This window comes from Ictalurus punctatus, chromosome 13, assembly GCF_001660625.3.
Source record: "Ictalurus punctatus breed USDA103 chromosome 13, Coco_2.0, whole genome shotgun sequence".
Classification (NCBI taxonomy): Eukaryota; Metazoa; Chordata; class Actinopteri; order Siluriformes; family Ictaluridae; genus Ictalurus; species Ictalurus punctatus.
Window position 1 is genome coordinate 9,167,838 of NC_030428.2, and position 25,529 is coordinate 9,193,366.

Genomic DNA, 25,529 nt, shown 5'->3' on the forward strand with positions numbered 1-25,529 from the left:
CTCAGCCCTTTTGTGTCTCGCTGACCTGAGATCAGTTTGCTTTTGTTTCACACAAAGTGTGCACTGTTTGCTACGAGAATCCCTCACAGATCATCTCGCACTAGTCACTCATACCCGATACACCGTCATCTTGCCACACGGCGTTAAGACAGCCTCCGAATATCTGCCAATTCTCCACATCTCTCGCTCTGTTTCCTCTCCATCGCTCAGCCTGTCTCTCTTGCTCTCTCTGAAATGATGGCTTGGATCATCATCACGCAGCCATTTTCTTCCATCAACATGTGGGAGGGGCAGCCAGCCATGTTGACTGTCTGCAATCAAATTCAGACCTCTAAATATAAATTGCATGAGGGAAGAAAAGCAGAATTTTTTTAAAATCAAAAGTCATTGTTAGTTATGAATAAAAATGGGCAAATTTGGCTGCACAAAAGACCTTAAACTGTTTTCGAGGTCTTTTGTTCGTCTAGATTGGTGCCATCACTGGAAACGACGCTTCTGGACAATGACACGTCAGGACAGGGAGTGAGCTATGAAAATAAGGACATGCGGTACCATTCGCATGGCCGTTGTGCTTTAACAATACACACGTTCAGAGACAAAGAAGTCATCAAAGAGTGGGTGTCGTGTCATTTCGTAGCCCTTAATGGGTCTTAATTGATGTACCGAGTTGCTTCCATTAAATGCGTCATATGTGGATTTGTGGTCTCATGTCTGCTCATGTCTGAGTGTTGTTCTCGACTGATAACGAAACGCTTTTTGGGAGCAGCCTCACATCCCATCCTCATCAAAATGTATAAACGCATAAAATATATGAATTCTTTAATCGGTTTCAACAATCCAGGTTAAACTGTACAATGTGGGGAGGGGAAAAAACAAGTACATCGCATAATCTGCTATTTTTATCTGCTAGTGAGTATGTTAAGTGATCTAGATTTTCATAGAGTCTGGCAACAGGTTGGAGTTTTACAGAGCAACTGAGAGAGGATGCACAGAAAGAGGAGGGCAAAGCCCAACAAACACGCACACCTTCACAAAACACATAGAAACTTCTCGAATGTCAGGTATTAAAAGCATATCAGATGAGACAATGCCATTATTTACTATAATCCCTTAATGCACATAAAAGGCAAACACAAACGGAAAACGGTGCCTATTGCACACAAAGGGAATTCCGTGGAGCTTTCTGAAACGGGCAGCTCCGAGTACCAGGCAGTGCTGACTCCCAGAGCTGAGTCACATGAAGCAGTATTGCTAATACTCCTGAATGGCTGCAATTAAGCTGATTATACTGCCTGAGCACAGAGAAGCAAGCGAGAGCGAGCGAGAGAGAGAGAGAGAGAGAGAAAGAAAGAGAGAGAGCGAGAATGAGCGAGAAAGATAGAGCGAGAGAGTGAGAGAGAGCGAGAGAGAGAGAGAGAGAGAGAGGGAGTGGGAGGCAGGCTCCACAGTGGATATATTTACAAAAGAGAAAGCTTGGCTTGAACATAAAAAACAGGTCCTATTGTCTAATTCTTTTCTTGCCTTCGTCACCATCCCCTGATGTGAGGTAACACTCTAGCTGTCATTTTTATAACGGGTTAGAAACATTAAGTAGGGCAGGTGCAGATTAAAAAGGCAGAAGATGAAAACTCCACGACTTAGGGGTCTTTATTCGGTGGAGCAGTAAAAGCTGACCTCATATAAAACTTAAAGCGCAAACAAAGAGCGATGTGCGTTCTTCATTGTGACAAGGTGATTTAAGACCTCGGTTTTACCCCCTGAACGAGGGCAGCCTCCTCAAAACAAAACCATGTCACGAAGAACACACCCCTTACTCGATTCCCCGAACAAAAGAGAAGCATCTTTGACTTCTCGAGCGCTGGGTTTTAAAGACAAAAACTTGGGAGCAAAGACAGCATAAATGAACTCCATCCAAATGACAAACCTACAATTTCGACATTTTCATCAGAAATTCTGATTAGACAATCCAGAATATTAAGCAAGTGTTACCTTTTTGCCTTTCTTCTTCCGGTGAGCTGACTTGCTGTTGCCCTTTTCCTTGGCTTCCTCACTCATCTTGGGCAGGATATTCTCTCAAACACTTAGTCCCACATGTAATCAAACCCAGACGTCCATGAGAGGAAAGACTACCCTGCTCTGGTTGTCAGATGCGCTCTCCAGCAGCACTTCAACTGCTTTCCCTAGCTTCTACACACTCCACAGGTCAGGAGTAATGCTAAGACTAAGAAGGAAATGGAGTAATGGGAAGTGGTATAGTGGGAATTGATAAATCCACAGTGGCTCTCTAGTGGCTGCCCACCACTTTCTGACCAGCAAACACTAGCTCTACAGCTTCACTGGTTGCTCCACACAGTGTAAATGGTGCTGATGGAGACACACACTCTCCCTAGCAGCCAAGCACAGAGAGGGAGGGAGTGAAGGGAGGGGAGGGGAAGGGAGGTTGGGAGAAGGAGAGCAAGAGGCTGGAGATAAAGAGAGAGCGAGAATGAGAAAAAATACCCTTTGACAAATAGTGGGGTGAAAACACAGAGGGAGAAATTGGTGGTTAATTAATGGTTAATTAGAGCTTATTGCCAGGGAGCCATTGCTCGCTGACTCTGGTTGCAAAGCCATTAGCAAAACGCATCAGGTCGTTTTAGAAAAGGACCGGGTTCTCTGCTCAATCCCAGCTGGGATCGGGTTCCCGGAGAAGATGCTGTTCTTGCTCCAACATGGCCACGCCTAACTTCTCAACAATTTCAAATATGGATAACCAAAGCTGTAAGCGTATCTGCGTAATGTCCTCTTCACCACGGAACAGTAAACACAGAGATCTGCCTTATAGATCCTGACACTGCCAATGCTGGGAAACTGCTCAAGATTTCTGGTACATGCGAGGACATGTTATGAGAAAACACACAAGCTCTTTCAAAGTGGTCCCGTATTTTGAAAAAAAAAAAAAAGGACAGAAAAGATCTTTACTATCACCAGCCATCTTCTATATCTAAAACTAGAGCAACACACAGCTGTCTAGCTCTCATAATTAAAATTTCATTTGATTACTGACCTCAAAAGCAGGGTTGCAGAGAAAATATGAAGTAAAAGCTGAACTCAACATTTCATAACACTACACTTTATATACACTGGACAGATAATCATCATTCCTTTTCTGTAATTACAAATCATTTGTAACAAAGCAGTCATTCCAGATAAATGGGTTTTTGACGGTGGATTTTGGTCATTTTTCGAATCTCGTTTGGACAAAAGTAAATCTCTTTTTCTGATCAAAAAAAAAAAAACACCCCCAACTGTCTCTAATTCATTTTGTGAGTGCTTGATATCTCTCAGCGCACTGCTCGTAGACGTTTATATGATCCAATTATAAAGATTTGGTTATTGCAAATGTAAAAGTTTCTGCTTTCATAAAGCCCGCACCTGATTGGCTAAATATAATTCCATGGCCACACCCATTTGTGATCATTTGAGCTTCACTGAACTGATGATGCAGCAACAAGTCCGAACAACAGACAAAATGGTGCCATGTGGATTTGCAAATAAGCTAGTCAGCAAGCATCTGAATTACAGCTGCAACAATTAATCAATAAAATCGATAATAATCGATTATGAAAATCATTGTCAGCGAATCTCATTATCGATTAGTTGGTCTGCGCGCGGTACATTTACTCATTACGTTACTTCTGTACCGCAAGCACACTTCGGGGAGTAAATACTAAAGTTATGTCCCAAATGACGTACTATACACTTACACTATGCACTGTGTACTCTACCGTCTAGTGCATTGTTTCTCAGCCGGAGGTCCGCGGACCCCTAGAGGTCAGTGGTGTTATTGCAGGGGGTCCGTAGGAAAGTTTTAAAAATGTTTAAATAATATTATATAATATATACTGGTTAAATGTATAAAAACATATTCAAATGAGATGTTTTAAAATGAATCAATTTGGCTATTCGCAAATATTACGTTAGCTGAGCTGACGGTTGTTAATTGATGGATTTATTCTAAATTTATTTACAAATGAAATGATAATTTGCAAAAACCTGTGAATAGTAGACAAGTTCAAGTGTCACATTGATGGATGAAATAAACAAAGGATAATTCAGAGAGTCAAATTAAATGTCACAACAATAAAATGTAAAAAATAAAATCTTGAAAGGCTTGGATTCAATTTTAATGTTAATATTATTAATGTTAAATATGAATAAAATAAAGAAACATGTATAGAAATGATTGTTGTGGAGTGAGGGGGTCCTTGTGGATTGTTCGAAATATGCTAGGGGTCCAGAGCTCACAAAAGGTTGAGAACCACTGGTCTAGTGTATGAATTTTAGAAAGGTCATATCGTCTCAAATGGCACACATTAGTTTTTTACTAACCTGAAAGTTTGCCCCCATCCGATTAATCGAAAAATAATCGGCCAACTAATCGATTATGAAAATAATCGTTAGTTGCGGCCCTAATTAGGATAGTTATTCTCTAAAGTTAAAGCTATGTTGTTTTGGCCAGGTGAGGAGATGAAGAAGTCAAAATTAGGCGAAAGTAGTCAAAACAGTAGTCCAAACAAGAGCTAGTAGTCTAAGTGTATAAATACAAAACCTGTGCTATCCACACACAATAATCTTCACAATAAAATAGTTTCATTCCTTTATTACCATTAGCTACAAGCTTAACCACATATGAAGACAGGGCTCAACATCAACACAAAAGCTGATGAATAATGGAAAATTCTGGAATCCCTTCACCTTTAAAATCTTTACATTTGAAAGTATAAGTCAAAATGTCGGTTTGCTTATGATAGTACAAACACCAGACACCAAGTACGTCTCACCAAAAGAGGGGGGGACTGAAATGAGAGAGAGCATGACGGAGAGACCAAATCTAGAGAGACAAAGCAAAAAAAAAAGGCTCAACCAAACACCAGGTGAGAGGTAGTCAAGATAAAAATAGCTGGCCTGTAAAATTGAGGTTTTGTCTGATACAGGAAATACCAACAGCTTACTGTCTTTAGTGAAACAATATCCATGAACAGATTTTAAAACCCAATTTAATATTGCATAGGGAGAGTCAGTGTTGTCTCAATCAGAAACTACCACTGTGGTCTTAATTGCTGTTAATCAAACCACTCACATTGGTCATCCACCATACTAGCTAATATTGCATATATTGTGATGTGTGTTTCCCCCATCATACATCCTCACTGAGGATGGGTTTCTAAGATAGATCAAGCTATAGAAGCCACTCCATTCTGCCCTCTGTTGGACACTAAGTGTAATGACATAAACAAGTCCACACTATTCTTCACCATGACCCTATCTGACATATCTAAAATCTATCATATATGCGACATATGAGACATGCCCAAAGGCTGTGCATTCTGCTGAAGATCACTGATATGCATAAATATTACATGATATCATTGCTTCTTACTTTTACTATGTCGTAAAGCTCCCTATAGTAAAGAAGAAAAAAAAAGTCAAAAATAAATAAAATAAAATAAAATAAAAAAGTATTACATCAATTCAAAGGTGCAAGTGTGTTTATAATTATAGTAACAAAAGCTGATTAAACAAGTATTTTTAAACAATACATTTTTTTCTTTTTAGCATTTATCCTTGCAAATCTTAAGGTACATTCCATTTATCAAAGATGTGGGAAATGCATTGAGTCCTACTGAGCTCGTGTAAACAGATAAAACAGATATCTGGGAAGTGTGATTCATTTCACCCACACTTGTCCGAGATTTTACCTGTTGGCATTGCCTGATCTAGCTACATGTGAAGAGGGGAATCAGTTAAAGTACTGAACTAACCAACTTATCTTAAAACAGAGGAGCGGAAATAACAAAATGGAGAAAAAAGTCCAATACAGTCCCTCCCATACTTCCCATACTGTATGTGTATACTTCAATTATAGCCTGTAATTTACTTGATAGTGACATAAGTATATTATAGATTACTTCTGTCAGTTAATAATTTTTAAGATAAGTACAAATGGGTGACAAATTAAATGAGAACCTAACAGATGGGTTTAGTAAGGTGGTGGACCAACATGAGTAACCAGAACAACTTCAGTGCACCTTGGGTTTCAGTTAACAATAATCCCATTCATTTAATCATATTCCCTCAGTTGCAGGTTTGCTGATAGTGTTTGAAAAGCTCCAAAATCTCCAAATCTGGCGACTGCGATGATCATATCATAAGATTTATATCATTTTCCTACTCATCAAACCATTCAGTCAGCCCTTGCACCCTGCAAGAGTCATCCTGCAAGAGACCACTCCCAATCAGAATAGAAACGTTTCATCTTAGCATAAAGATGATCAGTCAGAATGAATTTGAATGGACTCTCCTAGCTAAGTCTCAAACCATGTCAGCAAAATGCATACCACTGCCATTGTTTTGTCCTTTAATTTGCCGCCTGTCTGCATAATAATGAAAATGTGATGGGCTGCAATTATTGTAATGATACAGTAAGTAACTTTTAATTTGATTGCTCATGCTAACTAGCATTACAGGATGACAGAACAGACCACCCCACCCATATGATTGGCTAAGTGGTTCATCGGAAATCATTAGTGTCAGAATGAAAGCTCAAAATGAAAGAGCACTTTTCACAGCCCTGTGCTTGGGTATGCACAACATTCTTTGCAAGGAGGTCAAGCATGTTAACTCGGTCAAGCTTAAGTGGAGAGCGTGATTAGCATCTCCATCATTCGTAGGCTCCTGTCCATACATGTTTATTTTAACAAGAGCTCACTGTTCTTTTCTGGCTGACGCCTCTATTAAATTGCTGCCCAGTGATTTGTCTCCTTTTGTTTCCTTCTTTTTCCTGTTGGTTTTTATGGCTATACCAGAGTTTGAGTGAAAGTATGTTACAGTTTTCCAAATGCCGTTCAAAGTAATATATGAGCAGTTAATTTATTACTGATGTTCTGCCTCGGTATGGGCAATAATTAATTCATAACAATCGGGGAAAAAATTAAGTGTAGTTTTCCTTTTTGTACAAATCTGAGCCAACCATAGATGAGAACGACTGGTTGATAAAATCATAAACCTGTTTTGTGATCAAATACAAGCATGAGAAAAGCTTTTATTTGAGAAAAAGTATCAACCTTAGTCTCGCAAGCCAGACTTCTAGCGTTCGCAAGAAAGCCTGGTATCTTTCATCAAAAGCAACTAATAAATAACAGGATGATCTTGTTTTGCTTTATTCTACCAGTAACTTCTTCAAAAAAAATCTCGAATATCTTTTAAACATGGTATTCTTTTAACTTTTTCGATCCATTGGCTATATCAGCGGTCTATGAGCTGAGACTAGTGGAACTTTAATGTTGGCAGACCGATATCAGTCGAGCCCTCAAGTATGCTTACCATTAAAATAGAAATATATTAAATAATCATACATTCATCTGCTCTGGAAATAAAGTCTACTTTGCAGAGATCTGTGTGTATGTGAAGTAAGCAGCAGTTATATTAGTGTATTAAAAGGAGAGAAAAAAATCTAATAACATCTGATGGGGGGAATCATCAAAGTCTGTTTTTTCATTGATGATCCAACACTTGAGGCTTATCAGTGCAACTCTTCTGCAAACCTATTAGTTGTTTTGTTTTTGTTTTTTTTTAACCTGACTTCATATCCATGTGTGGAAAAATATCAGTATCTATCCATCCATCCATCCATCTTCTACCGCTTATCCTTTTCAGGGTCACGGGGAACCTGGAGCCTAATCCAGGGAGCATCGGGCATAAGGCGGGGTACACCCTGGACAGGGTGCTAGTCCATCTCAGGGCACAATCACATACACACTCACACACCCGTTCATATAAAATATCAGTATGTTTCATCCTAAATGGAAGAACACAAATGAACAACAAATTCAGTTGGTGCATTCAGGTCAGGCTGTGGGGAACATTCTGGACTCTTCACACAGTTACACTGGCCTGATTTTTTTTCCCCGCTGGCGCAATAGAGTTTGACGGCTTATCATAAAAAACACTCCACGTCAAACAAATAAAACAATCTGAGAAAACACACCACGCGATTTCTCAACACCTCAAAATGGTGAGCTGAATCACCAGAAAAGCATAACCAGAGGACATTTGGTTGGATCCTGTGTGTGGGTGCCACACTGGATCGCAATGTGAAAGTACATTTCCTGTTCACTAACCATATGCCCTTTCGCAAGCCACAGAGCCCACGCTGTTCTGTAAGGTGTTAACACGAGGCTTGTTCTCCATGTCTTCTATTTCCTATGATGGCATAAAAAAAACATATTTTATGATCCTTTACATTTCCAAGCCCTAAGATTTGTCGCCTAGTAACCACATGGGGAAAGGATGAAAAATAATAATAATTAAATGAATCATGCGGCTCATTAGAATTTGAAGTGGAAGTTACAATGCTAATCAATATTTTACAATCTGTATCGGCTCATATTGCTGATCAAATATATTTTCTCACAGTTATGTCTCACAGTTGAGGGTTATGAAACGAAACCAAAACTAAATTCATCCGATATGAAATCTGCTTAAACAAGTCGTTTGTAAAATCCCCTCCAACTCCAAACTGGGAATTTCCCAAGTTATATTGCGTTAAATTAAACAAGTAAAGAATGAGCAGGGTGTGCATATCATTCACACCCTAGTGTCAATCCAAACTTTGTTTAACACTGACACAGTTCAGCTAAGCACAAATCCTTGCATCTTGTGCGATTTCAGGTTGAAAAAGTACACATACATTTTTGCAATTAATTCACATAATAAAGAATTCCATAAGGTTTAAAATGTATACATGTGGATGTATCCTGTAAAAGCCAATACTTCAAAACATTAAGCAAAATAATCACATCATATGCGATAATGAAGAAACATTTGTGAATCCGGACACGATGATAAAATTAAGATGTCTTGTTGTTATAAATGAAAAGTTATTATTATCTTCATTTTGTCCATTTACATGCTAATATGCAGTTAATTTTTTCACTATGCTGAAAATGGTTTGCATTGTTATGTGTCCTGGACGGAGGAGTTGGGACAGATACAAGTGCAGTTAAGGCGTTTATTAGAAAGGCAGACAGACAAAACGTGACTCAAACTCAGGAAGGGGAAATAGGCAGAGGTCAGGTGATCTACGAATAACAATGGTAGGAATAATCCAAAAAACATGAAAGAGGTAACAACAGGATCAAGAACTTGAATGTCGCTACACAAAACAAACGGCGTGGCAAAGTCATGTGGCAAAACACTGAACATTACTTCGCACTAGAACAAAGAAATATGCAAACTGTTCAAATGGCAAGCTCAAAACAGGTGCGAGTTATCGAGACATACGTGGGAGACAACCAATGACAGGACATGATTGGAGACAAGACATGAATCAATACAAAAACACGTGGCAACATAAATAAACATGACTTTTCCAGGGGAAATCCCTGACAATATGGAGTAGGGCTGTAGGACTCGTTTCAAGTCTCAGACTTGAGATTGGCTCAAGACGTTTTCTGTATCAACTTGGACTTGTCTCTAAATGATTGGTATTTGTACTTGGATTTGTTTCGGTCTTGGGCATTGGTCTTGGTCTCAACCGAGGGTTTCTAAAAATAATGTTCATGTTGTCCTCACACGCTAAAAGGTTTGACAATAAGTAATCCGTTCTTATAAAAACGTCATCTAATTATTGTAGCAATTGACGAATGAAGGCAACTAGTTGAATTAAAGGGATGTGATGGTTTTCAGTCTCGAGCTTGACTTGTCTCACTTGACTTGAATCGACCTTGACTTAGCCTCAACCTTGGGATTAAGACTCGGTCTTGACACCATCTTGGATTTGACAGTGGTGGTCTTGACTAGAATAAAGAACCATGAGAAGATGTGCTGGTATTCCCAGTGAGAACTGACCACCTCAAATGTTCTTAATAGAGAACTGTTTTCACAGTATCTGAGCGGTGTGTTAGATGAAGAAGATGGTCTATTTCTGGCATGCACAAGATTACTTTGGAGAGAAGAAGGTTTGAAGTACATTAAGCACCAGGTATTTCCTTGCTACTTTTACTCTGAAATGGAATTTAATAAAAGACTATAGCCACTTGGACTTTTACATAAAAGAGTGTGATATAAGTGGCTGAGACTAATATCAGCTCCGGGAAAGCTGAAGTGTGTCTGTACAACTATGAGAATAATGAGAAATCCTCTAGGACAAGCATCAGGGTAAGCATCTTTCTGTTTTGAGGAATGCTCTTTAACCGAAGGAGACATGACATTTTGCTTGAGCTGCAGGAACTCAAATGAAAAGTGAGCATGAATTGTGTCCTAACGTTCCCTTAGACCTCGTAGTATGGAGACTATAATCAGCAGCAATGTTTGCCATCTGATCTGTCAGAGAGAGCTTAGCTGATGGTACTGATACCACTAACACCATAGTATGAGATAAAAGCACAATATATACTGGTACAAATGATGTAAAGGCTCCTGCTGGTAGGAATTGTTTACTTCGACTCCCAGTCCTCATTCTCACATTCTGTGATGAACGCGTTGGCCCTGTCTGTACACGCTGGACGATTCCCAAACACGCTGGCCCGGCGGGTTATACCAGCACCATTAGTTCTGCCTGATCATGCCTACAGCATCAAGTCCTGCTATTTGAGCCCCACCTACTGGGAAATGATTCTTAAAATTGGTTCAAGCCAAGGACAACAATGTCATACTCCATGAATAGCTCCTAAATGTAATCTTAGAGAACGTTGATATCATTTATTTCTTAGTGCATGTCTTTGGTATGAAGGTATGAATGTGTCTGAATGTACCCTGTTGAGCACACAGCCATTCATTGATGCAGTATCACTGAATCAGTGACCTTTGCTGAAGAACCAGGTCTCAAATGGAATGTAAACTAGCAGGATGCTCCAGGTTACTTTTACAACGAATAGCTGAATTTTTGTGTAAACATCCTGAGGGGTTAACATTTGCCACTATGTTGTTTTCACCAAAAGCTACATGAGATAAAAGGGTAGCTAGGGAACTGAAAGGTCACGGTGTAATTCCATGTCTTAAATACCATTAGTATCCGTGCAGCTATCTGCCCCCCCAACCATTAGCTACTGTAGGAAAGTGGCCAAAGCAAAGCTCGGCCAGCAGTGATCAGCCATGTTTTGAGTTGGTAGCAATGGCAACCTTGTTTATGATTTACATGGACAATAAGGATCCAATTAAAGAGCCTATCCCTCAGGATACAATGAAGAGATGTATCTTCTCTGTACTGGCAGGTGGTGGAATGAACTTCCCCTGACTGTCTGAACAGCACTGAAGACCTACAATATATGGTCAAAACTATGTGGACACCTGATCATGTGTGCTTATTGAACACCCCGTTTCAGATTTGGTCCCCTTTTGCTGTTATAAAAAAAAATAATAATAATAATTTTAGTCCCAAAAAATGCGGATTTCATGTGGATATGTGGCCAAAAAAAATAGATGGGATTCTGACCTATTTGTACTAGCATAATGAAAATGCTTTTGATGGAGATTCCACTTCTGCTTTGTAAGTTGCTCTGGATACATTAATTTCCCAAAGTCTGTGAACGTAAATGCAGATGCTTTAACAAACAAAAATGTGATTTACACAGAGGAGGTTTTTGTAGACCACCCTTTTGCCAAGCTACACAGTGAAACTATTTCTGCACTATCCCGAAGGACATTACAATAATAGAATCTGTTTATCTGATGGGTTGATGTAAATAAAGTGCTTGAGTTGCTGATGAAATGATGCATCGCACTTGTATCTGAACTGAAGCTCGTTGTATCTGAACTCCCTGATGGCAGAGCACGGGTACCCACAGCCTACAGGCAATTCACACACGCCGATGACATGATTCTCCTCCCCATCTCCATGGATACGGCCATTCAGCGGCATGCACCATTTCGGAGGAGAATGATAAATTGCTGGCAATTTGCAGCTCTGTGAAATCTGTAGACACAAAGGAGGATTCTGGAAATGTGTTACATGTGGTGTATGCAGTTCTCCATCCAGTTATGACAATCCCCAGAATCCAAACTCGAGGACTCAATCCCATATTAACTAGCCATTACAAATTACAAATATATATATATATATATATATATATATATATATATATATATATATATATATATATATATGTGTGTGTGTGTGTGTGTGTGTGTGTGTGTGTGTGTGTGTGTGTGTGTGTGTGTCTGTGTGTGTTAATAAGACTAATAATCAATCACTACATGGTTTAATGTCACTTTGAGACTCTGATTATTAATCCTGACCAATCTCAGACATTCTGAAATACAATTCTGTCTTCTTAGGAAATATATTAGTCACTAAGTTCTAGGCATTTGAATTTTAGCAAAAAGTTTCGTTTTTGTCCCATTCGGGTTGCACTGTGCCAACTGAACAAAGTCTGAAAAACACCTCGTTTTTCTCTGAGCATCACCAACTCAACATTTTGTTCCTGAAGCCTTTTCTGGCTAATTGGGAATACCCTCCTCTGGCTCTGTGATATCTCACCTTCACTAACAGACTCATGGGAAAACTGTGGCTCTACTAAATGCACCACTTCACTTCTTAGAGACTGCAGTCCAGTCCAATCCAAACAAATCACCTCAAAAGAGACATCCCCTGCCATCTCGCCTCTTATCACATCACTCCTCAGGGTATGGGAGGGGGGAAATCAGTTCCACTGACAGGAATGATGATCACCATTAATGAGGTCATTTAAAATCCATGGCTCAGAGCTGGACAGGGCGAAGGAGGATGTGTGAGCTTGGGGTTGTGGTGAAAATTATTCTTCTGGAGTCATTTCAGTGGATTTGAGGGCATAGTTCAGTCAAAGCAAAGTGATCAATTTATTAACTAGCCTACCACCAAGTAAAAACTGCCCAATTCCATCTTTTGATTGCCCAGAAACTTTCTAAAATACAAGTGGTAGCTAACATAATGTACAAACATATGCCAAGATGGTATGCTAGTTAAGAACAACAATACAGGCTAAGGGAAGTGAACGAGTTGATGATCATTATTTTCTTCAAATAAAGTTGTAGCTCAGCAGGTGGCAAGATTCAGAACCGTGCACTATAGTTACAGTATCGAGGCGTGTCGCACCAACACCAACAACATGCATTAAGTTTAAACATACATACCAAATGGAAATGTTTGTTTTGTAAAAGTCAATAAGGAATATGTTTTCTGGTTCTTAAACTTGCTTGTCCACTGGGCAGCTAGGAATAAGATAACATTTGCCTGAACACAAAGTTTCAACCATTTTTTGGGATCCCCCCTACCAGCCTCTGTATCTTTTTGAACTCCTGTTCATGCTGCATCACAGGGTAGTGTAATACACTTAAAGCGCTATCTACCCTCTTCCGCATACATGAGGTCACAAATGCCCACGATTGGCTAGTATGGGTCTGATTGGCAGACTATGTCTTCTATCCATTCCACCCAATTTTGCTCACTTGACTCCTGGCCATAGATAGTTTCTATGCATCATCAGGTTTCAAAACTGCAATCTCACAATGATTGCAATTCTGAGCTTTTCTGTTGTGCCTCTCAAGATACCCCAACCCTAAATTCAATTCAATTTTATTTGTATAGTGCTTTTTACAACGGTCATTGTCTCAAAGCATCTTTACAGAAATATATAAACACGGGATACAGATTTTAAATGTATGAATTTATCCCAAATGAGCGAGCCGGTGGCGACAGTGGTGAGGAGAAAAACTCACTAAGATGATATGAGGAAGAAACCTTGAGAGGAACCAGACTCAGAAGGGAACCCATCCTCATCTGGGTAACGACGGATAGTGTGAACGTAAAGGAAAGTTCATTATGGTTTTATATGAAGTCTTTGTTGAACCAGTCCACTGTTCAAAGGAGACCCGAGTGCAAAACTGCATGTTGTAATTGCAGTCCCAGGGCCTTAGTAGCAACCGTAGTCCCAGCAACCACAGTGGGAAAGTCCATCTGGAATTGGAGTTGATGAGAGCTCCATCCAGAGATAGGGCATCCGAAACGGATCAGGCAGGTCCGGGGAGCAGAAAGGGTCAGGATCACTGGCATCTCCATAAAATCATGTGTGGCTCGACAGAAGGAGAGAGGGAGAGATTGTTACGTAAGACTGTGCTTTGCGTAAAAGAAAGTCTACTCATGGTAAGCTTGAGTAAACAAATACGTTTTAAGCCTAGACTTAAACACTGAGACTGTGTCTGAGTCCCGAACACTAATAGGAAGGCTGTTCCATAACTGTGGGGCTCTATAAGAGAAAGCTCTTCCCCCTGCTGTAGCCTTCGCTATTCGAGGTACCGTCAAATAGCCTGCATCTTTTGATCTAAGTAGGCGTGGTGGATCATAGAAAACCAAAAGGTCGCTTAGATACTATGGCGCGAGACCGTTTAGTGCTTTATAGGTCAATAATGGTATTTTATAATTAATGCGTGATTTCACTGGGAGCCAATGCAGTGTGGATAAGATCAGAGTGATGTGGTCGTATCTTCTGGTTCTAGTGAGGACTCTAGCAGCTGCATTTTGGACTGTTTATGCTCCTACTGGAACATCCAGACAGTAAGGCATTACAATAATCTAGTCTAGAGGTGAAGAAAGATTAAATCTACCACCTATGCTACTGATTTGTCAACTCCTGGGTGACATGGTTGGAAGAAGAGGTGTTTGATGATTAATGGGGACTAATATAATAAAAAAGATAACTAATTAAATAGTAAAATATATATGACTTTATATATATGGGCAGCTGTGGCTCAGGTGGTACAGCGGTTTGTCCACTAATCGTGGTGTTGGCGGTTCGATTCCCGGCCCACATGACTCCACATGCCGAAGTGTCCTTGGGCAAGACACTGAACCCCAAGTTGCTCCCGATGGCAAGTTAGCGCCTTGCATGGCAACTCTGTTACCATTGGTGTGAGTTTATATATGTATATAAAGCATATATAAGCATGTGATTTAAAAAATTAAAAACCTGGTGGTCTGATAACATAATTTTTGATCAGTGCAGAGGGTTGTTCACTTTCTTGCAAGCAGTGCTGGGCAATACCACTTCTCTCTCTTTCCAGTACAGGTCCCAACAGGATGAGATCAAAAGCTGAATTCTCAAGAGAAAATACTTTCGGATCCAAAGAAAACATGCAACAGGTGTGTCGCTCTAATCAAAATGGCATGCAGTAGCTCTAATCTGAATGCCAACTATAAAGTCAAACTGCCAAGGATGCAGCAGTGAGAAAAATATATATATGTACTTGTTTTGAACCTTGAGAGACAGATTTGTTTATTCCGAGTTCTTGTAATGAGCCAAGTATGTGAACATATCTCGGATATCAGCCAAGAAAATGACAACGTTTGCTGCAATCCCACGGTCTTAAAAAGATCTCAAGTGCTGGGTAAATTCTCAAGTATATCAGAAATGAAGGCAGACAGCATTGTATGTGTTTTTATGAGTTTGTTGTGGAATATAGCTGTATGATATGTCATCCTGGATTAGACCAGATTCAGAACGTTCATTCAGAAATCACTTTGTAACATGAGAAATTAAACACATTGTACAAATCGGCTACTACGCAAACAGTGACACGTCATGTTTTTGCACTATAGATAACAAGGATCTTATCTAAGAACTGCCTCTCACATAGCTCATGTTGTAGTGTGTGTTAGGACTTTATGACCACCTGAGCTTGACAGGGGTGTAAAGTTGAGTGAAAAACACATCAGAAAAGCAGATACTTTATTACTTTATTATGTAAGTCTGGTTAAGTACTTGCTTATACTTACTTGCGTTTTTGACTTTTACTTACTACATTTCAAAAGAAAAATCTGTACTTCATGACACTTCACACAACAAATACAAACTTTAACAGATATAAGAGCGAGAATGAGCCCTAATACATACGGGTTTTTGGGGGTTTACGGTTTGAAATTTTTCACCGTATGCTAACCTAGTCTGAAGCCATCATGCTTGTCAGGGTGTTTACTACACAACTATTTAAAAAGACACAGGCTGGTGATGAATAATTAAAGAAACATTGATTATGAAATCTTTGTACAAATGTCTCTTTGCACATCTTTATATATACATAGACAAAAACCAACAAGGAAACATAATGCTGCCTGAGGACGTCTCTAGAAAATCTATTGACTTCACACAATTCCATGTGTACTACATACACCTCATTTGAACACAATAGTTGACCTTTATTATAAGCGCTTGTGGTATTGCTTGCGTCAAGCAGATTATTACGCTTATTATTAATATGTCACATGACCATAACGTGTCTGTTGGCTTTACTTGTCTTACTGTTGAATTGTTTACTTGATGCTTCTTTGTCAAGTCATTGTAACCGTCATCTATATTGGTGGGAGACAACAGAAACGAGCACTTTCTGGAGTTTGTACTGAACAAAATGTACAAATTATCTTATAATAATAATAATAATAATAATAATAATCCTATTATAATGGAATCTTACACCGTGATTAAGCCATAGCATCCCTACTATCACTGTAATATACTGTATGCATCTGTTACATATCTTTATATTTATAGAGGCATATTGAATTGTAACCGCTAGCCATTAGCATTCAGCTAGCTTGTATCGTCTGAGGTATTTTCATGCTAGCTAACGTTTGTCATGTCATGGCAAACTAGCGACTCCATTTCCCAGAATGCACTGCAAACGACAAACATGGCCGACGACTACAATTTCCCAAACAACACTCAGACACGGTCACCTTCTCCTGCAGACTAATCACACACACCTGTTCCCAATTACACTCTCAATTACACCACACTACTTAAGAGACTCATACTTTGCAGAGTAATACGTTCAATTGCCGTAGTCTCTGTATAATATCAAGCCGTTCCATTGTTTTGTCCATTCTGGTTTTGTTTCTGCTTTGCCTTTGATGATACTTCCTGCCTGACCTGCTCTAGCCTATTTGCCTGACCACTGCCTGTCTTTGTTTATGTCTTTTGTTGTTAGTTAGCATTAGCTAATGTTGGTCCTTGGTGAAAAAGGCCTGTATTTACCAGTAATTCAAATGAGAGTGCCATTTGAGGCACTTTGTCCTTTTGGGAATCTTTCTTGTGATTTTACTTTCATACTTTTAGTCAATTTAAGATTTCTACTTGAACCTGAGTGAAGAATTTGAACTTCAAATCTTTTTTTGAAGCATTTAAAAAAAAAAAAAAAAAAACTTCTATAAAGAATTTCTGTACTTTTACCACCCGTGTAGAAAATTAGATCTAGTGACAGAAAAGTAAGGATGATTCATGATTATTTAGTGATGCATTAATATATACAGTGACACCTCTGTTCTTACATTCCTTCATTTGGCAGATGCTTTCATGCAAAGTAACCTTCTTGTCACTAGCACAGAAACGTAACCGCTGAGCCGCCACGTATCAGACAGACGGCCTTCAGTCAGACTATCAGACTACGCTCTAAATCAGACTGACAGTCTGAAGCATGCTCGTACTCATTCAGGCCAGAATTCCAAATAAGCACCGAGACATTTTCATCTCCATGACCACACAATCATCAGAGATAACTAACGAATCGATTACACGATACAGTTTTGTACCAGTTAAGGTAACTTCTTCATCACTGCTGTAATAACTCACTGATACCACTTAGAAAAGAGCTGAAAAGTTCTCACACACCGGACACTGGTGAATGAGTGAATTCATGTTCAGTTCTTTATATGGTGCCTTCTTTTGTCCAAGGTTTATCCAGCACATTTTCTCCTTAGTGACTGTGTGGAATGTGAGAGAACAGCATTTGCATGGTGGTGTTATCATCTCTACCTCCATGGCCTTTTGTTTCTTCCTCTTATTCATGGGTTCTTTACAAGTCTCTACACTATGGTGCAGATCTAAGTCCAGGCAAGCAGACTATTCGCTAACACTTTACTAGTACTCTATCAAAATCTTGCTTAAGGCTGTGACATTACCACAAGGAAAACTGGTTCATCCTTCCTTATTTCATATAGGAATGCATTAACTTACATGAGAATATTTATAAAATAGTTCAAAATATGTATAAACAATTCGAGCATGTCATATACAGTAAGTGCCTGTCTACAAAGCCAACACAAACAGTCGAGTCTGATAAAGAGGCACTGGCCTTACCTCTACAACCTACGAGTCATGTGATCCTGTAGCAGGAGCATTAACAGACTCTTAAACAGAAAAGACGACAATGACTCGTGCTATCTCAGAAGTTCAGGGTTCGGTGCTAACAAGCAGCTGCAGAGTTCAAATCCTGAGACTACCACTACGACATAAAGACCTGTGAGCATGACCGTTAACTTTCAGCTGTGTTTGGATTTGGAGTGTTCTTCTACACTTTCAGATTAAAATCATGTAACTAATTATTAAAAACATGACAAGCTGTGCTTTTATAAGAATATAGTCCATGACAGGGTGGTGTGATCCTTTTATGATTGGCAACAATTGCTTTTTTCCCCATTTATTAATGAATGATACATGGCTTGCTGTTTATACTTACATAGGGAGTGTTAGGCGATATGATAAAAATATCATATCACTACACTTGAGGATATTTCTGATACACGATGCGTATCACGATATATAATTTAGCTAGCAAACTGTCTGTAAAACAGAAGTAAAATAAAGAAAATAAAGCGTTAAACTGAGTTTGACGATACTTTTCTTTAATGCCTACAAAGTCCGAGAAGGTGAAGGTTTTCAAAGAATTACGTCCAATCAACCATTCAGTACCATTTAATTTGTAAGTATTAAAAACGTTTTTTTTAAAAATACATCATAGCATACGAACGATATCTCTTATTCGAAATCATTTCTCACGATATCGATGTTATATCGATATATCGCCTAGCCGTGTAGTTACATTTATGGAAAGTTGTGGGAAGTCTGTGAGATAAGTTAATCTCCTGTTAAGTTCACTTGCGTTCAAAGATGGTACAATACTGTTTCTTCTCCGATACTGAAGCACGTAATCCAGAACCCAGGAACAAATACACACAAGCTTTCACACAAAAATGGCTTATAGTACAAAGTACAAATAAAGTAAAAAAGAGTCAGAACAACAAAAAATATATAAATAAATCTCTTTATATGTACATTTCAGTTCCAAAAATATCTTTACCAAATCCAACTCCAATCCTTTTCAATCTTTTCTTACAAGATTGGATCAAAGTCCACCATTACTTTGTTGGTATTGACTCTCGGTGTCGTATTCGTACCATCTCTACTTACATTATAACATCACTAACCAGTTTTTCCCTCATCACCCTCTCGACTGCTCACTCTTGGAACTTAATAAGACAAGAAAAATGGAGATTGTTACGTCCTTTGACCTGAAGGCTGGAAAGTGCTGGAAAACGTATCACTGTTACAAACCACTGACATCCAAGACTCCTTCCATAAACGTTAAATAAATGTCTCCTAATAGGAAACATCACCATGTCAGAGGGTATATGGTTTTTATTCTTTGTTAAAGTTAATGTATGTATTATTAGTATTAGATTAGATCCGGTGTATGGGTTGATACTATAGAAATAAGCACATTAATATAAACTGCATTTAAATTACAGCTGTCCGAGCTGCTGCTGTAGACATTTATTCAACACCTTCTGACCAATCAGATTTGAGAATTCAGCAATGCTGTGGTATAAATATCTCCAACCACCATCAAATACTCTCTCTCTCTCTCTCAGACACACACACAGCTTTACAACTGAGGAACTCCAGATCCAAACAACATTCGTACACCCTGGGTCCTTTTTTTCCTTTTTACAATTTACGCTCAGCGGCCTTGACTTTGTCCTTGCGTCTTGTTCAAAAGGGATGTTTTAGCTCCTAAAAGGGTTGCGTAGCAAAGCTAGACAATAAGCAAGCACGAAACTTCCCACAGATTTTTTCTGTTTTGTTTAGTTTTTCTGTTTGTTGTCAGACTTTCTCACAGAGTAAGCCTTTGTTATTCTTATATAGTAATGAATACTTCCTAGGCAGATATATAACCCATGCTACGATTTTAAAACCTACTCTTCTATTAATCTTCTCGCGTGCTTACAGACTGCACAACTGTGGCTCTTTAGAAATCCTCAGTGTCCCATTACTTCCATTCCCTGAGCTGACTGCACCGGTTGAGACTGTAACATGCGCTTTAAACACCTGGAAAGTGTTAGGTGCCTGTAAATAGACTGATATAAGTAATTCATTATAAGCTCATTTGGCCTTACTTATGGTAGAATTTATTTGTGATGTCACAGTCTACAGTAGTGGTTAATGGCTTATATGAAAGTAGACACTCAGGGCTTTAAGAATTTGCAGTGTTTCACAGGGATTTCTTTTTCTACCTAGCCTACTAGGTTTAAATATTATAATTTTATTGTAGCAGTTGTACACAATGTTTTACTATAAAAAATTTTTAAAAAGCTGTAGTTGTGCTGTCTGTTTTATCCCTGTTTTATCCAATGTTATTGGGGAGAGGTGTGTATTATTTGCCCAGCACAGTGCTCAAACCCCTCAGTTAAACTTAGGCCCTGTTTACATTAGTGCGTTTTCATTTTAAAAGGCATAACTATTGCTACGGTTACGCCTGTCGTTTACACTACTCCGGTGTTTCCAACCCTCGAAAACAAAGACCCCGTTTAGTTTGAAAACTCCGGGCTGGCGTTTCAGTGTAAATGGACCAAAACACAGACTTTTGAAAATGAAGGCGTGGCTTCGCCCACATTCGCCCCCTGATTGGGTCTTCTGGATCATTGCGTATCCTTCCCTGATTCGCCAAGCCCCTACCATACGCCCATTACGCTACCCTGCTTGTATACACAACAACACGGAGACTGAACTGCAAGCTTCGCTGGCTTTGTGGTCATTCTCAGCAGCCACTGTACAGTTCGATTCTGTATTTGATAAAACTGCAGCTGCCTACATGCGCAAGAGGCGAGCTACGATTAGAGCGATCAGCAACAATCTCATTTCGAGCAGCGTAAGACCTACTTGGAACACCGGTTTGGACTAGCACCCAACTTCCTGTTTACACTTGTATGCGCATGCCCAGTGTGCACGAACGGTCATGTGACATGCGTATTCGGTCGTGTACTGTGGACGGAGATCGTTTCTGAAACACAGCGGAAACGCCAGTGTGGAAGAGGATCGTTTTCATTTTAAAACGCCGTTTTAACGAAAACGCACCGGTGTAAACAGGGCCACAGAGTCATGCTACTCTACACACAGAAACCCAACAATGTCCTGACTAATCTTATAACAGACTTGCAGCGATAAAATAATTTGCTTGCTTATAATGAGGGTTAAAATACGCTTTGCTAGGTAACAAAGAAAAACATATAAAAACATGTAAGAAGTTGTTTATTTAACATTTATGGAAGGTCTCCAGCGTCAGTGCTTTGTAAAGTGGTGTTGTCCCTCAGCTGTTATATTGGGTCCAAGAGAGAACAAAAGCTACTATAAAATAATAGGAAATAACTTAATTTATGGAAGTTCTACAACTTAAAATGTTATTATAAATGGTTTAAAATGTTTGTCGTGCTGTTTTTTAACTGTAAAAAAAAAAAAACTGCTGTGAAAATGTGCTGTTATAGGAAAGTTATCAACTTCAGGTTAGTAACAATAACTCTCCTATATAAGGAATATTAACTAAATAACAAGGCAAGTTATAACATTAATTAAGATTTTTTCACATGTAGAGTGAAAATACATTTCACTGATGACATGAACATTGAATGAATAATGCAGATGTTGATTATTTGGCTTATTCGGTTTATTATTTAAAACATTAACCAAGTTAAACAAGTATTAGTTATTTTGGTTAATGTTACTTATGGACTATTACAGATGAAGTAAATGGTTTGTTCGTGTTAACTAATGCATTAAATTACGTCAGTTAAGGAACTTAGTGTATTATTATATTCATCCATCCATCCATTTTCTATAACGCTTATCCTACAGGGTCACGGGGAACCTGGAGTCTATCCCAGGGAGCATGGGGCACAAGGCGGGGTACACCCTGGACAGGGTGCCAATCCATCGCAGGGCACAATCACATACACACTCACACACCTATTCATACCCTACAGACATGCCAATCAGCCTACCATGCATGTCTTTGGACTGGGGGAGGAAGTGCCGCATACACGGGAATCGAACCCCCAACCCTGGAGGCAAACATGCTAACCACTCATCCACCGTGTGCCCTGTATTATTAAAAAAAAATTCATTCTTACAGGGTTATTACAAAAACATCTTTTTTTTAAAACAACTAATAGTTACAAGATTACTAAGTCTATTTCTAGGCATATTTGCTCAAATTAAGCTCGGCATTAGCAAATTCCATCAGCAGATATTTTTGCTTCATACTAGACATAAACGTTTTAAATAAATGTAATTATTTGCCAATGGAATAGACCAATTTGAAAAGTGAAATGAGCAAATATGTCTATAAATACGCTTAAAAACGCTTTTACATTTTTAATAATAGAATATAATATCTAATACTTATTACGAGGTTAACAATAATCTCATAATAAATGTTAGATAAATCTGCAAATTGAAGATGTTTTACTTGATAAGATACTTACTCTTGGAACTATATGAAGAGATGTGGCAAATTAAAGGACAAAACAAAATAATGGGCTGTTAAGGTGTTGGGTCACTAGGAGGTGTTAGTACAGCTTCACTGTGTCTTGTCATTGATTCTACAAGGCTCTGGAACTGAACTGAAGGGATGAACAGCGTTCTTCCAAAAGATATTCCCTCAACTGGTGTTTTGATGATGGTGATGGAGAGCGCTGTCTAATGCATGACTATAAAACCTCCCATAGCTGATCAACTGGGTTGAGATTTGCTGAGTGCAAAAACAATCATTTTCATAGTCATCAAATCATACCTTGCGGATGGGGGCGGAGTCATCCTGGAACAGACTGGAGCTAAGCCAAAGCAGCAAAATAAATAAATGCCCTCTACAGAAAAACAGAGCCATCGGTTTTTCCTTAAAATTTTCACACATCTTTACTCTTGCAGTCCCTCCAGGATCGCAGAAATAAACGTAAAATCAAGCAAATGGTCTGCAGATACAATATTGCTACAATATTCAGAGGAACTTGCAATTTTTCAAAATTACGGCAGATTTTCCATAGATTTGGGCCAAGACATCATCACAATGCGCATTCAGTCAAAGCCCTCTTCAAAATTCACATGCATGGAACATGAGTACAGCGGAAAGGTCTCATTTACCAACAAAACATCACTGCGAAAGATCGTGCAAAACCATTTCATGCAAAACAATTACATGCAAGTGCAATTTCGCCAATTCATGTAGTTTTCTGCAACAACAAAAAAAGCACAAAAAAAATCCTCAAATTGGGAGGAAAAAAGTCGGAGCAAAATCACGCATTTTTCGCCGCAATAATCACAAATAAAACTTTCCGAAATCCTGTACGGACTGCCTATCCTATTAGTATCACTGCAGTTATTATTTATTTCATACACCGTAAAAAAATAACTGATGTACATTTTATAGTTATGTACTGACAATTTGGGTTGGTTGATGTAGAATATAGCTGAGGACCATGACAGCTTGCCAGTGCTGGGATTTGAGTACATGACTCTGTGATATCTGCGATACACACCCTTAAACACTGAGATACCACAACTGCACCACAGCAAGCTTACACTGATTCAACTATTTCCACCACTGAATTAATTCCACTAAAAGATTGCGTTGAATCAATGCAAACTAGTTGAGCTAGATGAGCTGGTTGTGTTGGCTCAGTTGTTAAAGTTTCAAATAACAGAAAAAACGGTTGTGTATTCAAATCTCAGCACCACCAAACGGCCTTGATTGCGTCCTTGAGAATTACAGCTTAGTTCTATCCAGCATCAACCAAATGAGCAAAAGTAATGTGTGTTATTTCACACTACGTAAGATATCACAGTTCCTTATTGTAAATATAACTCATATTTATATTGTTTACTGCCGATCCAGGTTGCCAGTAAATGACTTTAAAATCCACAGTAATTTTTTTCTTTGTAGTAGCTAGCTACAGCATGCTTTAAGATGGAAAACTGATTAATATGATGAATATGATTACAGCAATGATAACTGGTTTGTTGAGCGCTAGGTAAAACAAATACAGTCATCAGTTGTGGAGTTTCCTTTAGAACTTCCAGATATTCCAGCACACACTAAGGCTGCATAATGTTCCTTTACTTTAACGTCCAAATATATATAGCGTAAAATTAAAGTTAAAACATAAAGTCTTTATCTATTGCAGCATCCTCCTGCCGAATGCAACCCCGACGTAACACAGACCTGCAGTGTAAAGAATGTCAACCGACTACTACAGGGAGATTATTTATGAGTTAACAAAAGTCACGGACGTGCTCTCCTGCTGGAATACATCCTCGACATATTGTTTTTCCTGCTCCTCTTATTATACATACGTTTAAACAAAACAGTTGTGCTTTCAGCAGTACTGGGATTTAAACCCACAACTTTCCAATCACTTGCACACACAACCTACTACTAAAGCTCATAAGAGAATTACTGGGAAGACTAAACCATACTTATGAAGCTTATGCTTCTCATTAACGGCAATGCAAACACAGGCTTAAACACTACCCGCTGCACCATCTCACCGCCCTACATAAACCCCTGCAAGTCTTTCGGTTTTTTTAATAACTAGCTTACCGTTAACATCATAGTAACCATGCATACAATATACTGTTATCATAGACACTTCATAATAACAACACTATTTCTGTGTGCTATTCGGTAGGCAACTAGCCAGATACTCCTGATTCAGCATTTCAGCTCCCAAGATAAATTCTGACACTTTTAGAAAGGAAGAAATAGGGACTGACAGCACAATATTCTGCTTTCTGAAAGATTTTGTTTCCGTATTTTGGAAAATTATCCATCTTAATGAAGGCATCTTCATAGTTCCAATAAACTGCAGAGACGTGCTAGAATTAACGACATCATGATGATGAAGGGAGTTCTTAATGTGATGCCTGCTGAGGTCCCTTTTGTTTTTTGGGGTTTTTTTTTTTTGCTGTTCTGTGAGGAGAATTTCAGAAAAAAAGGTAATATATAGTACTGTACATTTCCTTGTTGCAGCGATGGTATCGTTATCATTGGTCATATGCTTTAATATGCATTTTTCGGTATATACATGTTAGAAGCTACAAAATTGGACCATAATTATCTTTTAGTGTAAAGATGCATGCACTTTTCTAGGTAAAAGATACATAACAGGTATAAAAACAAGGTACAAAGGGTGCAGGTTTGAAGGTACCAACGAACGAACAGCTCAGTAACTGTAACTATGATGCTCGGAGAGCATGTTCATTCTTCATTACAGTTAGAAATTACCTGCGTGGTGCATATAATTCTTTCTGTTACTCACATGGAAATAAACACTATAACTTTCTGGTTTTTGTTTGGCTTTGTACCTCAGGTGCGTCCTCTGTGGACGTTATATATCCTACATATAAGTACACCCT

At 38.8% G+C, this 25,529-nt stretch overlaps 1 protein-coding gene across 2 annotated transcripts in view; it reads right to left on the minus strand.

Annotated features, from left to right (window-relative positions):
• ank3b (ankyrin 3b) overlaps positions 1-25,529 on the minus strand; it is a 189,386-nt gene that overhangs the window by 158,453 nt on the left and 5,404 nt on the right. Inside the window, exon 1 of one of the 2 annotated variants that reach the window (XM_053684948.1) lies at positions 1,990-2,317. The exons of the other annotated variant lie outside the window; for it this stretch is intronic. Coding sequence (XP_053540923.1) covers positions 1,990-2,055 — 66 coding nt within the window. The 5' untranslated portion in view covers positions 2,056-2,317. Of the gene's footprint in view, positions 1-1,989; positions 2,318-25,529 lie in introns of those variants that run through there. 2 annotated transcript variants of the gene reach the window in all.